This window comes from Halichoerus grypus, chromosome 3, assembly GCF_964656455.1.
Source record: "Halichoerus grypus chromosome 3, mHalGry1.hap1.1, whole genome shotgun sequence".
NCBI lineage: Eukaryota > Metazoa > Chordata > Mammalia > Carnivora > Phocidae > Halichoerus > Halichoerus grypus.
This window is the reverse complement of record NC_135714.1, coordinates 62,384,869-62,398,653: the sequence shown is the minus strand read 5'-3', so window position 1 is coordinate 62,398,653 and position 13,785 is coordinate 62,384,869. Positions and strand designations below refer to the sequence as shown.

Below are 13,785 nucleotides of genomic sequence, written 5' to 3'. Positions count from 1 at the left end.
ATTTCTAGATAATGAGAGTTGATTTTTTTTAATATGTCATGGCAAAATATAAACTTAATGATTCAAGAGTGATTAAAATCAATCTATTTTCAAGACTTCAGAATGCGTGCACATCAACTAGCTATGAAGTATGGTACCAAATTTCATCTTTTTAAATTAATTATGTATATCAATGCAAACTATATGGGAGTGCAATGTTTGAAGCTAGAGCTTATATTTAATGTTTTTATTTTTTTAATTTTTTAAAAAGGTTTATTTATTTGAAAGAGAGAGAGCATGCATGTGCGGTCGGGGTTGGGGCGCCAAGGGAGAGAATCTCAAGCAGACTCCCTGCTGAGCACGGAGCCTGACACGGGGCTGGATCCCAGGACCCTGAGATCATGACCTGAGCTGAAATCACCCCCACGCTCAACTGAATGAGCCACACAGGCGCCCCACTATATATAATGTTTTTAAAAATGGGAACTAGTACTTTCAATTATCCCAATATCTATCCCCCAATATGAAGTCCGTTAAGGTTTCAAAGACTTAAAGCAGAAGGCTCACAAAGTAGTGTTTCCTCCATGCCTCCTCCCACTTTCCTTACTGCAGTCATGGCAAACTGCTTAATTACCCTTCACACACAAGGGGACTGAATCCTGGAAAGTGCTAAATCAAAATGCTCCAGCATGCACAGCGTCCTCTGAATGTGAGATACTGTGCAACTCTACCGAGAAGCTCATTTGTAATCTCAGTGCTGGGAGAAGACTTCGTGATGAATTGGGAGATGTGACATGAGTGCAGTAGTTGAGGTAGTGTGGGTAATACAATCTAGTCTTTCAATTAGATACATTTTCCCTTTATTTGGCATTTAGCATTTCTTGTCTAATTGCCTTTTGTCTGCCTTTAAAAATATTGCCCAATTGTCACAATATTCCATGTTATTGATTTTGTTTTATTTGACACAAAGTACTGCTCTGTATCAACTGAATGTTGGCTTCCAGCTTTGCTTAGATCACAAATGAGCTATTTTTCAACTGGAGGCAAACTCCTTTTGTGGTTATCTGTCAACTGCCAAGAACATCCATAGAAACCTCTGGAATAGTAAAAAATTATAAAATACCATGTATACCACATTTATTTGCCATTGATTTTCTCTTCCAAATTTGTGTGAAGAGTCTAATGTTTTGAAAATCTGATGAACTTTAAATGAAGAACAATATCCACTATTTTTAAAGCTCCCCAGAGAAAATGTGAATAATTTGAATCGTTATAAGAATTAAAAAGTGTACATCTGAATGATCATGTTCAAAGACATACACATGTCTTAAAAAGCAAGACTATACCTATGCATTGAGAAACAACACCTGATCGTATTACAGACTTTCCCAGATGTTTAACTTGACATTTTTGCAACATCTGCAGCTGGAGCTGGTGGCTTCTTTGCGTGTACCCTCAAGGCTCACTTTCATTACATAACAATTAGCTTAAGCGGCTGGTAATTAGACCTATCTGTAGCTTTTAAGAGTAAAAGAAATGTGTCAGGGGTGGTCTCCAAAAGTATAAGGAAAACAAAACAGCCTTTGCTTCTGGTTCCTAATATTTTCGAGGCCTGCCTTGACAACCTCAGAAGAGGCTCCAAGTTCCCCAACAGTGAAGTTAATAGTCTCTGAAGGATCCATTCGGAGGCTGTCTTCCTTACCTGGTTACAAAACAGAGGTTGACACTGAGCTGTGAAGCACTGGGCGACCCCATTTCTACACACACATTTGGCACACCGACTCAAAGGCCAGTCTTCCCCATCCTGAAATACACGGCCTTCATAGGAACAAGGTTCTGGAAGGTCAGAAAAACAAGAATTACTTGGCGGACTGCACATCCTGATCCCAGGGCTGACGGCATGGGTGTGTGGCCAGTGCAGTCACACAGGACCCTGTGGTTGGGGATTTAAAACTCTGCAGTGTTCATATGGAGTTCTTTTGTTTGTTTTTTAAAAAGGGGGGGGATAGAGAAAGAGGGATGGGGAGGGGCAGAGAGAGGGAGAGAGAGAATCCCAAGGAGACCCCACGTCCAGCATGGAGCCCGAAGAGGGGCTTGATCTCACCACCCTGAGATCATGACCTGAGTTGAAATCAAGAGTTGGACGCTTAACTGACTCAGCCACCCAGGTGCCCCCATTATATGGAGCTCTTAATAACTTTCTCTCTGAGTTAGCTCACGCATGGTCCCACATCCTACGCCTTCTTGCCTTCCTGAGATGGGTTTTCAGCCACTCGCTCCTAAACCCACACCCAGTTGATGTGGAGAACAAAGGCAAAAGAACCGTAGGAAGATAACAAATTTCTCTTGCAGCCCATTGACAAGTACTGAAGATAGGCAGGGTGACTTTCCTCCAGGAACTCAACTGCCTCGATGTTAATACTTTGCTAGAGGCAAAAGGCAATGTTAGCTTGACATTAGTCCAATCTCCAGGATTCTGTAAGTCTTCTTTAACATATAAAAATCCCTTTGGAAACTTTATCTTTACCGCCCAAGATCTATGTTAGCAATCATCCTCCCAAGCATATAGCCCACTGATACATACCTGAAGGATCTCATGACTAAGGTATTACTAGACAGTAATAAATGACCTTTTCCTAACAGCAGCTAGCCCTTCAAGGTCCTGGAAACCTTGCTTCCAAATTCCTTACAGACTTAGGCTATCCCGAACCCCCTCCCAACTTGAAAGTACATAATCAGTCACTCCTCAAGATCCCAGTGCTGCTTTCCTTTCACTCCTCAAGATCCCAGTGCAGGGTCCTTTCCTGTGCTTTAATAAAACTACCTTTTTTGCACTGAAGGTGTCTCAAGAATTCTTTCTTGACCATTCAGTCTCAGACCCCAACATTTCACATCAGTGTGAACGCTGCCACCCTCCACCCACAGCGGGGACCTGGATGAGGGTGCTAGGAGAGTGCATGAGCCCTAAGCACCAAGTAGCAGGATGGGCCTGGGGTGCCTGTGGGATCTCCATCCACCCAGCAAGTATCCCCATATCTGAAGGAGCAGGACATTAAATAGCAAATTAAAAACATGAGAGTTGAGAAAAACCACAGAAGAAGAGGCTGCCCCCTACCCACTGCCTTCTAAACAAGGGGCCCTGCATCTTCATTTTGCACCTAGCAAATTATAAAGTTGGCCCTGGCTGATCCTCCCGTCTCTCCAGGCAAAATTCTTCCAATATGTCTCATGGAGGCCAAGGAGAAAGCCTCTTAAAGCACAAGAAAGGATCCCACAACCTCAGCCAGCCTACTCGCCACCCCCAAACTCTTGTTCAAGTATTTTTAGTTGTAGGGTTCTTTGGCCCAAAGCAGCTCTCAGTCCTCTTCTGGTGGGTGACATCTGAAATGCGTGAGGCAAGCATTGTTTTTTCATTGTTTCCTATGCATACTTTTTAATCCTTGTAATCCTTCTCCAGAGTAAAGGAATGCCAGGAATGGAATAACTGGGGATCAGAAAGAAACCAGGGTCTTTTTAAAGGAAAAGGCAGGGGCGCCTGGGTGGCTCAATTGGTTAAGCATCCAACTCTTGATTTCGGCTAAAGGCCTGATCTCAGGGTTGTGCGATCAAGACCAATGTCGGTGTCGGGCTCCATGCTGGATGTGGAGCCTGCTTGAGATTCTCTCTCTTCCTCTGCCCCTCCCCCTACCTCTCTCCTCCCTCAAAATAATAAAAATAATTTAAAAATAAAATTACTTAATTAAAACAAATAAAAGGAACAGGCAAAAATAGAGTATAGCTTCCAGGTTTTTTTTTTTTTTTTAAGATTTTATTTATTTATTTATTTGACAGAAAGACACAGCAAGAGAGGAAACACAAGCATGGGGAGTGGGGGAGGGAGAAGCAGGCTTCCCACCGAGCAGGGAGCCTGATGCAGGGCTCAATCCCAGGACCCTGGGATCATGACCTGAGCCAAAGGCAGACGCTTAACGACTGAGCCCAGGTGCCCCAGCTTCCAGGCATTATTAAATAAAAGAAGAATTTTAGTCATTATATGTCAGGAGAGGATGTAATGCAGCAATGATGGTAATTTGTATTTATCGTGAAGTATCTACTACTTAGTTATAAAAATGGAAGGGGACATATATCCCTAAAATGTAATAAAAGGAGTGCTTGGACCAAGCATGGGTTCCAAGGAAGGCCCTGGAAGTGTGCCCCTGGCTTGCTGAATGGGGCCATGGTTCGTAGGCAGGCATAATCTCCACGGTGAACATGCCACCAAGACAAACGAAAGACCTGCTTCCTGCTGTGTGTGTCTCGGAGAAAGATGTTATGTCATCTCAAAGACCAGCCGGCAGAATTAGTGCTAGTGATGCTACACAGAGATGCGATTTGTTCATTCTGTCTCTGCCAAGAGGCAGGAGGAACTACTTTGGCCTTATGGAATCACATCAAAGAATCTTGTCCCTCCTCCCTTTTCTTCCTGGGAGCTGCAAATGCAGAGGGATGCATCGGGCCAGCACAAAATAAATAAATCAGAGACTTGCAGAATCCCAGATTTGGGACAGAGCTTAAAGATGTGTTCCAACCTCACTCTCCGCGACATTGCTTCTGCCAAGTGCAAGGCTCCAACTTGGTTCCCATAAGGAACAGAATTAAGGATCTTCGAGCCGCACTGAGCAAGAAAGAGAAATGTTGGGATGTCAGCAGGCATACCTTAGAGGCAAAGAGGGTCTCTTTCTACAAGTTCATACTCACTCCCAGGGCCCACACACACTGGGCAGCAGGTGCCTTCAGGGATGAATTCCAGCTCATGCTGTCCACACAACAGCGGTGGGCACGGCTGGGGGCTGCATCGGACTTCCCCACGGGTACAAGAGCACACACTGCACAGGGAGGCGGCCCACTCTGTCCCATGCTGGGGGTTAGGGGAAAAAGAGAAAAAGAAGCTTATTGTCAGAATATAGCTTTCATTTGACCAAACAAACAAACCTCTAACACAAATCAAGGACGGTGCTCAGGACAGATGGAAGAAGGCTCCAGGCTTACATGGTTAAGACCAGGGTTTACAATGTTCCAAGTCAGAGACCAATTAAAAAAACTGAGTTTTCTTTTCTTTTCTTTCTAGTAGCCTTAAGATTTATATTAGGAAATTTCAGAAAAACACAAAAAGAAAATAAAAAGTACCCCAACCCCAATCATTTAAAAAAAATGCTGTAAAGCCTAAAGTAAAATATACACACATATATGTATTAACTGGATTCTTTTTTTTTTTTTTTTTAAGATTTTATTTATTTATTTGACAGAGAGAGAGAGACAGCGAGAGAGGGAACACAAGCAGGGCGAGTGGCAGAGGGAGAAGCAGGCTTCCCACGGACCAGGCAGCCGGATGCAGGGCTCGATCCCAGGACCCTCGGATCATGACCTGAGCCGAAGGCAGATGCTTAACGACTGAGCCACCCAGGCGCCCCTACTGGATTCTTTATAATGGTCATATTGTTTTCAATAGCTCTCACTCTGATCCCCTCCCTCCCTCCCTCTCTCTTTTTTTTCTCTTTTCTTTTCTTTTCTTTTTCTCTTTCTTTCTGCCTTTACTTTTTACCCTGAGTAGTTCCCATATTCCTCTTTTCCTCTCCTTCCTCCCCATCTTACTCTCTCCTGTTCCAGTGATCTGGTCCTGGGGGAAAGTATGATAGCCAGCCAGTTCTCCCACAAACTGCAGCGCCAACTCAGAGCCCATCTACACACACAGAATGTCGCTAATCCACTTCAGGCTGGCATACAACATTCCCAAAACTAGCATTGTATCAGTGATCTAACAGATCCATGTTTTGAGTTACATGACTTACTGAGTACCAAAATATTTAAATGAGCCATACTCAAATGTGATGCAGAGTAAGAGGGGGGTGAACCCTGAATGTAAAAAGCCTCAAATATGTTGACTACTTAGGGAAGTAGCTGTCAAAGTATGTTATGTTTTCAATGGCAGAATGGAATAATGGTGGCCTTTTACAAGATGTAGGGGGGAAATAAGCTTAATGAATGAAACTTTCCTCCTATAACATTTTCTTAAATATTGGAAACTGCTATCCTTTGCCTCTAAGTGTAGCATATGATGACAATTGATTCAGCCCAAATCATATATAGATTTCTATTAAAAACATCACACATTCCAGGTGCTCAATCACCTAAATATAATCTGGCGATTACAACTGTGTGACTGAAAAGCACAGAAAATAAATGTCCTCTTGCCTCTCCTCAAGCCAGCATCCAGAGTAGTTATTCATCTCTCTCAAACACAAAAGAACTCTGTCCTACCTAAACAAGTCAGTACCCCTTTATTCTGCAAATTATAGCCAGGTTGCAAGCACGCCAAGTCTGACATTTTGGAATTACTAATAACCTGTACTATTATTATAATAATGGTAGTAATAGGTAGTCACACTCATCCAGTTATTTGGGAACTGAGTCCTCACCTCACTATCACGAAGATTACTTTCTTCTAGCCAGACTTACTGAAGCACAAGAGAACAAAAATGCAAGTATGCAGAGTCAGATGAACTGAGGGTCTCCTTGGAGGCTCCCATCTCAGCCCTCCCTGCCTTGGGAACTGTGAGTGAGTGACTTAATCTTTCTAAATCTCAGCTTCCTGGTCTGAAAAACTGAAATGGTATGACAACACCCCCTTCACTGGGTTATTATAAGGATTAAATGAGGTAGTTTGTTAAAGAGTGTGGGGGGGGGTGGCAGGTAGAGGACGCTCAATCCTCCCTCTTCTTCCCACTGCATTGGGTTCATGGCCTTCCTCCTCCTTTTCGCACCTGTGTGCCAACTGTGACTGTAGAAATGGACCTAATATCAAGGCCAAGTCCTCTACCACCAATTTTTACTTCTGCTATAATTAAATATAAAATTTCAAATTTAGCACAGCGTATAAATGGGCAAGCCCACAACTTGCTAATAAACTGCTGACTAATAAAAGATAGGAAGCAATTGACCTTTCTACTTTGAAAAGCCTAAGCATAAAAGCAAAGAAACTATAAGAGAAAAATTGATAGGTTCTAATGAGTTAAAATTTTAAAAGTCTGTCAAAAATACATTATACAGGGGCACCTGGGTGGCTCATTTGGTTAAGCGACTGCCTTCGGCTCAGATCATGATCCTGGAGTCCCGGGATCAAGTCCCGTGTTGGGCTCCCTGCTCAGCAGGGAGTCTGCTTCTCCCTCTGACCCTCCCCCCTCGCATGTGCTCTCTCTCCATCTAATTCTTTCTCAAATAAATAAATAAAATCTTAAAAAAAATAAATTTATACATAAAATTATACATAAAATTAAAAGGCAAATGACAAACCAATAAAAATTATAAATTATATTAATTAGAAGTAAACTCTATTATATAAAAGCATTTACAAGCAATAAGAAAAAAACCCAGCATAAAAATAACAATAAGCTTATAGAATATTTAACATTATTAATTGCAAAGAAATATTAATTAAAGTAAAATTGGATAATACTTCTTAATATCAGATATAGGAAAGTTTTTAAAATTCATAGTAGTGTTGGTGAAGCTGCAGTGGGGTGAGATTTTCTCCTTCACAAAGCCTTCCCTCACTACAGCACCTGGAATACTCAGCCACGTGGGGCCTACCCAAGGTAAGCACACTTGAAAAGAGGCTGCACTAAAAAAAAAAAAAAAAAAGAGGCTGCACTACCCATGACACTCCCACTGGATTTCTCATTAGACACAGACGACTTAAAACTGAATTTTAATGACCACAGATGTCACAGCTTTAATACTCGAAATCTTTAGATGCTTTGACCTACTAATTTCACTTTTAAGAAGTTATCTGAAGAAAATGATCGATGATAACACAAAAAAAGTTTAAATACAAGGAATTCTATTTCATTGTTCTTTATAGCAAGATTGGAAATATTTTCATGAAAATTAGAAGCTACCCAAATACCTAATAATAGGAAATCATGTTCTCCAAGGGTATGCCAGGGGACTAGTCACAATATGTTATATTAAATAGTAAGACATAAACTGTAGACGCAGTGTAATCACAATTCTGTCAGAACACAGATCTCTACCCATCTATCCATCTCCACTGCTACCCCCTCTCCAAAAAACTGAGAAAACAGTAATAGTGATTTTCATAGTTTGGGAATTACTAGTGATGTTTTTTCTGCTTGTACACTTTTTTATTTTTTGAATTTTCACCATAAACATATTTTTACTTTTGTCATCAGAAAGCAAATACTGTTTAAAATATCAAATCAATCATTTATATGTCTTAAGTATAGTAAAATGTGAAGGTTGCATATAAAACAACTTGAAGTGAACTTCTTTATTCTATTTATTAAAAGTTAGGAGGTTGCTTCTAAGCATCTTGACATTTCACTTCATTAAAACAAGAGCTTGTTCTGTTGCTACTAAGAAACACTAACAGTTGTTTCTTAAACATTTGCAATCACACCACCTTTCAGACAGAGACCACAAAAATTAATTACAATAACAACCTGTCAATCACCAACATTTTTTTCATCTGTAAAATGAGAGGGCTGTGTTGGTTAATCTCTTTGGTATCTTCAAGCTCTCTAATGATGTGAATCTATCATGTAACTCAAGAGACATAAAATGAGGCAGGAGATTCTCCCTTCACAATAAGCTTGAAAATTATGGGAATAGCAACAAACACTTGGTAGGGAGTCTCCAATGCTTGATGTCAAAGCCACAGAAGATGATCAGATGGTGATCCAAAGTGCACAGAGTGATGGAGACAAATTGCTCCCACCTCTCTCTTGGGAAAGAAGTCAATAAGTCCCCCATGATGCTGCTCTCAGAAGAGGAAGGCTAGAGATCAAGGGGTAAGGGGTTTGGCACATGCTGATATATATATATATTATATAATTTTAATATAATAGTAATAATTATATATATATAAAATATATGTAATCTCCTAGTGTTTTCTATACCCATTTACAAAAGCCTTATTTTTTATAAACACTTTAGCGGCAAAGAGACCTTTGTAAAGTCAAGGAATAATAGATACACAAAGTAATGCTCCCAGACCTGGTTTTAGCTGTGTCATCTTAACCTCATTAATACCTTTAGAAAAGATGAGATTTTGACATGGAACAAAAGCACATTCTGCAGACAACATCTTAAATATATTCTTCTGCATAGCCAACTAACAAGTCAGCCTGGCTGTTGACATAAGTCCAAAGGAAAGATAAGGTCATAAAGTATTTGCCTGGCTTGCTGACGGAACAATAAAATAATTTTTCTTCATATAATTTGTTCCTGTTATGAAGTTATAGATCCAGAATACTAACTATCTGGGAATGTTCAGTGCATATTATAATTACATCCTCTACTTTGAAGAGAACAAGGCTGTGAAATTCAATATTCATTTCTTCCTTCACACACATAAATTAGTACTCCTTTTAGCCTCCCAGACAGGCAGAGAGAGCTGATCTCTCCCTCTGAGCTCCTCTATTCAATCGGATGTGGGCACGAGGGCATTACCACTTGCCACTTTCTTTTTCCGGGAATCTTCAAGCACTATCTTCTCAGACCTGACATTATCTGGTGATGGGATTAAATTAGTAAAGAGGAAAAGAAAGGGGATGGTCCTTTTCCCTCCCTTTCACAAGCTAATTTGTGGGGCAAAGAACAGGGAAAAGCATTCCAGCACTCTTTTAGGAAAACATATTTCAGGCTTGTCTCCCTGAATGTTTGGCGAGGCTGGGCAGCGATCCAAACACTAATTTGAAGGGATAGCTTTGGGGAGGTCATGGATGAAATAGTCCCCCCCCCAAGTGCTGGCTGTAATAAGCCCAAGTAAGACTCTCAAATAACCTGGAGTCAGCCAAAAGGCTCAAGTGTTTTCCTCACTCCAGGGAAGTTGTCGGGACTTGTCTTGACTTGTTAGAACGCCAGTTGTGTAAAATGTTGTCGACCCTGCAAGCAAAGGTGGTCCTGTGGTGAGGCGAGGCCATTCATTAAAGAGTGGACTCCTCAAGCTGCCCGTGCTGGACTCATCCTTGACTTTCCTTTGCTTCAACCCTATTCTCTCTGGAGATAGTCTCACTTCAACTAATCCGCCTTCTCCCCGCCACACACTCACTCTATGCTAAAGCCTCTTGGAAAGCCCTCTCTTAGGGGAAAGCTTTCACCTTGGATCACCAATCTAAAGTTCTTAAAACACCAGGCTATTTTGTAGCTACAGAGAGTCTCCATGACCTGCCCTATGGTTGGCAAGCCAGAGGCTAAAGACAAGATTACTGCTGTTCAGTGAGAGAGGAAAAGTGCTCTGGATGGCTTCCCAAGCAAGCCAAAAGGTGCAAAAAAAAAACCCACAAAAAAAACATAAAACAAACCCTCCAAGATTCAGGGAAAACCCTAGAGATACAAGAGACAAGGTGAGATTCACAGCAAACCCAGGAAAGTATTTAAACTATGCAAGAAAACAAATAAGATTAAGAAGGCTTTGGAAAGAATCTAGGGGAAGTGAAAAAAGTTAAGAGAGGAAGGAAGGGCAGGAAGACAAGAAATGCGATCATTTTGACTTTATTAAGACTAAAATTAGATTTTTTGTCTTGACTTAAAAAAAAATCATTCTTCTATCTCTATTTGAAGAAGTAGACCACTAGAGAATTTTTCCTTCAAAATATAGTTCCTGAAATTTAGCCTTTTTCTTACTTACACCAAGTACCAGAAATATAACATTTTCTGAGGAGTACATTTTGAAAGTTGCATATGGGAAACAGACACATGGTTATGTTCTTACACAGTTTAGAGCTTCCCATGTGAGGTACTACAGCAGAATGGGGCGGGGGAGGTGGTGGGAAAAAGGAGGGCTTTCCAAACTCTTCCAGAAAAAGCTGGAGGCCAAGCAGATTTCATTTCTTAACTAATGCATCAGCAGACCTGTGGTCCTAGAACTACTCAGCTACATAGGTCATTGGTCAACAGCCAACATGCCATTGGAACAAGGACGTAGATAAGTTGGAGAAGGGATTTGCTCACTGTGTGAATCCTCCAGTCATCGATGTTTACTGAGCGCCTACTCTGGGAAACGTTCAGTGCTAAGTGATTGGTTAGGTGGGAGGCAAGGAAGATCACTACAAAGATGCAGAAAATACTGTCAATGTTCTCAAGTGTCTTAAGGGACGATAAGAAGATTGCACATGTACACAAATAATAACACAAGAGGACAAATGATGAATGTCATTAGAGTGCAAAGATTTATTGAATTTGGATTTTCCATGTCCCTAGTATTCCACTTGCTTGAGATGTCTGATTGTCCCTTGACCTTATTTTGGATCCTGTGTGTTCCTTCATCTGAGAGATGCAGCTTGGTGCTTCTGACTTTAAACCACATCCCTATTCAAGTCCTCATGAGCTGGCATTACTTCTGTCACCAATGTGCTCTACAGCACTTCCCATTTCACAGGAGATCCTCTTCGGTGGTATGTGAAGTTTACACCACTCTTCATGACAGAGACTGAATTGAGCAGCAAAGGGTGATATGTGGTCTGAAGACATTCCTAACATAGATTCTGCTTGGGTGTCTTTCAGCAACACATCGTGCAGAACTGAAAAAGTGGCTTCCTCAGGTAATTAGGAGACAGCGGCTCAAGGGAGATGATCCTGTCCCACAGGGAAAGTACACTATGCTCACCAAGTTTTAGGGACGCACACTGAATAACAGCCTAGAGTGGGCATATCAAATCCTGCTAACTTGAATGGGCAGAGGCACTAACCTGGGGAGAGTTTTGTATCAGGTGGAAGATGAGGATTAAAGCAAAGAGCCTCTTTCCACCACATTCAACTTCATCTACCGCCTCAGGGTAACATTGAGGTGTAAGCAAAGATGAACTGTATCCATTCCATTTTCATAGTTCCTGTTATAAACCTTGCAATGGTACTTTTTAATCAGTACTTAATGTCTTTAAATGAATCCTAAAGGATCTGGAATGAGAAAGTATAATCAAGGAACTTTAGGATCAATTTCTAAGACCGTGGTTCTAAATGGAGGTAGATGAGCATTTGGCCTCTTAAGGGAAATTTGGCCATGCCTACAGACATTTCTGGTTGTCAGGACTTAGGAGTGCTACCAGGATCTAGTGGGTAGAAGTCAGGGATGTTCCTAAATATCCTACCATGCATAGGACAGCCCCCACAACAAAGCCTAACATGTCAATAGTGCTTAAGTGTAGAAACTCCACCCTAGTGGAAAGAGCGCTGAAGTAGGAATAAGATGGCCAGGGTTCTAGGCCAGGTTATACCATTTATTAGTAATATGACATTGGGTGAGTACCTTAAGCTCTTTTCAATTCAATGTTTTCATCTTCAATACAGGAGTAATAATAGTTGCTCTATTCACTCAGGGTTGTCTGTAACCATCAAATGAAAAAAAATGTATGTGGTACACACAGATAAGGTGGTTCCTGATTATTCAGCATCAGACTGCTTCAACATCAACATTCTCAAACTACTCTTTATACAGACACAAATTCAATCTACAAATATTTATGTAGGACCTATGGAATAAGTAGAACTGTTCAAATCTTATTCAAGAAACCCAAATGCCCATGGAAAGTCAAATGAGCTTCAGATCCTCCACGGCCCAGACAAAGAAAAGAAAACCTCTCTTGCCAACACAAGTTTAGCACTCAGTTTTCCCTTGTCAATGATATACAGGCATAGAATCAACCATAGGTCAGAAAACACTTACCGCATAGATTTTCTTTTCATGATGGCAAGATCCGGGAGTCCTCAACACACACTCAGGGCAGCACTGGTTGGCAGCTATCTGAAGCACTTCTCCCTGAGCATTTAAAAACAGCTCAGTGTAAAACGGCAGCAGCAAACACACTCACAATGGCTCACCAGACCCCAAGTCATCTCAGATTCACTAAATTTCATGTTTCCTTGGGTGACAACAGACAGGATAAACCAAATAAACTGACAAAAAAGATTCTCTATGTCAAGATGAGCTTCTCTCAAAGTTAAAATGAACCCCCTTGTGAAAGTAATTTCCTTGAAAATTGTCTACACCTTTTCACATGTAATGAAGTGGAGAATTTTATTCACTAGCATTGCTCCATCTGAGTGCCACACAAGAAAAGAAGTTAGGGTAAAAGAAGGGCTGTATCTTCCCGAAAGGGGTTGTTTCCTTCTCTGAGAAGAGAAGACTTGGGATCAGGGCGTGGGGGGATGGGCTGGCCACAGAGCTGGCAGGTCTTCTAGCTATCCTATGTAGGCCTGCTGCAGCCAGCATGGGGGAGCTCAAGTTCTGATGTTTGCTTTTACTGGACAGAGTAGCAAGGCACACGGGGCAGGGGGTACTGAAGGACAAAGCTAGGAGAGGAAACAGCATTGTTGTGGAGGTATCACGTGTACTGTGGGGAGCCGGGTAGAATTCCTGGGCTCCAATAAAGATCTACATTGTTTTTCAGGTCGTCTGTAATTCCAATAGTGTTTCCTATCAAGATGTGATACTATCAAGGGAATGGGCTACCACATGATACCCAGTATTTATTGGTAAGTTGTCAGGTTAACCAGCCATCCATTTGCCACTGTGAAGAATCCATCTATCCAAGGGTTATTAAAACTGTGGAGCAAAGAGCATCTGTTTGTCTTTGGGGCCCAGTGATCCTCTGACTCATCTTGCTTCTCCCCTTAGGTATCTCAGCATTTCCACATGTCTTAAAGATGTGACAGAATGGGCAATGAGTGATTTTGACCAAAAATGGTTAGAGAGCCTGCATTAACCAGGGAATCATGGCTTGTCCACAGAATAAAAGTCTACAAAGAATT

At 41.4% G+C, this 13,785-nt stretch overlaps 1 protein-coding gene across 3 annotated transcripts in view; it reads right to left on the bottom strand.

The window, feature by feature from the left end:
* FRAS1 (Fraser extracellular matrix complex subunit 1) overlaps positions 1-13,785 on the bottom strand; it is a 404,600-nt gene that overhangs the window by 236,027 nt on the left and 154,788 nt on the right. For all 3 annotated transcript variants that reach the window (XM_036104730.2, XM_078068823.1, XM_078068824.1), the window contains exons 4-6: positions 12,701-12,793; positions 4,717-4,876; positions 1,682-1,815 (exon numbers count right to left, since the gene is read on the bottom strand). In XM_036104730.2, coding sequence (XP_035960623.2) covers positions 1,682-1,815; positions 4,717-4,876; positions 12,701-12,793 — 387 coding nt within the window. The remainder of the gene's footprint in view (positions 1-1,681; positions 1,816-4,716; positions 4,877-12,700; positions 12,794-13,785) is intronic.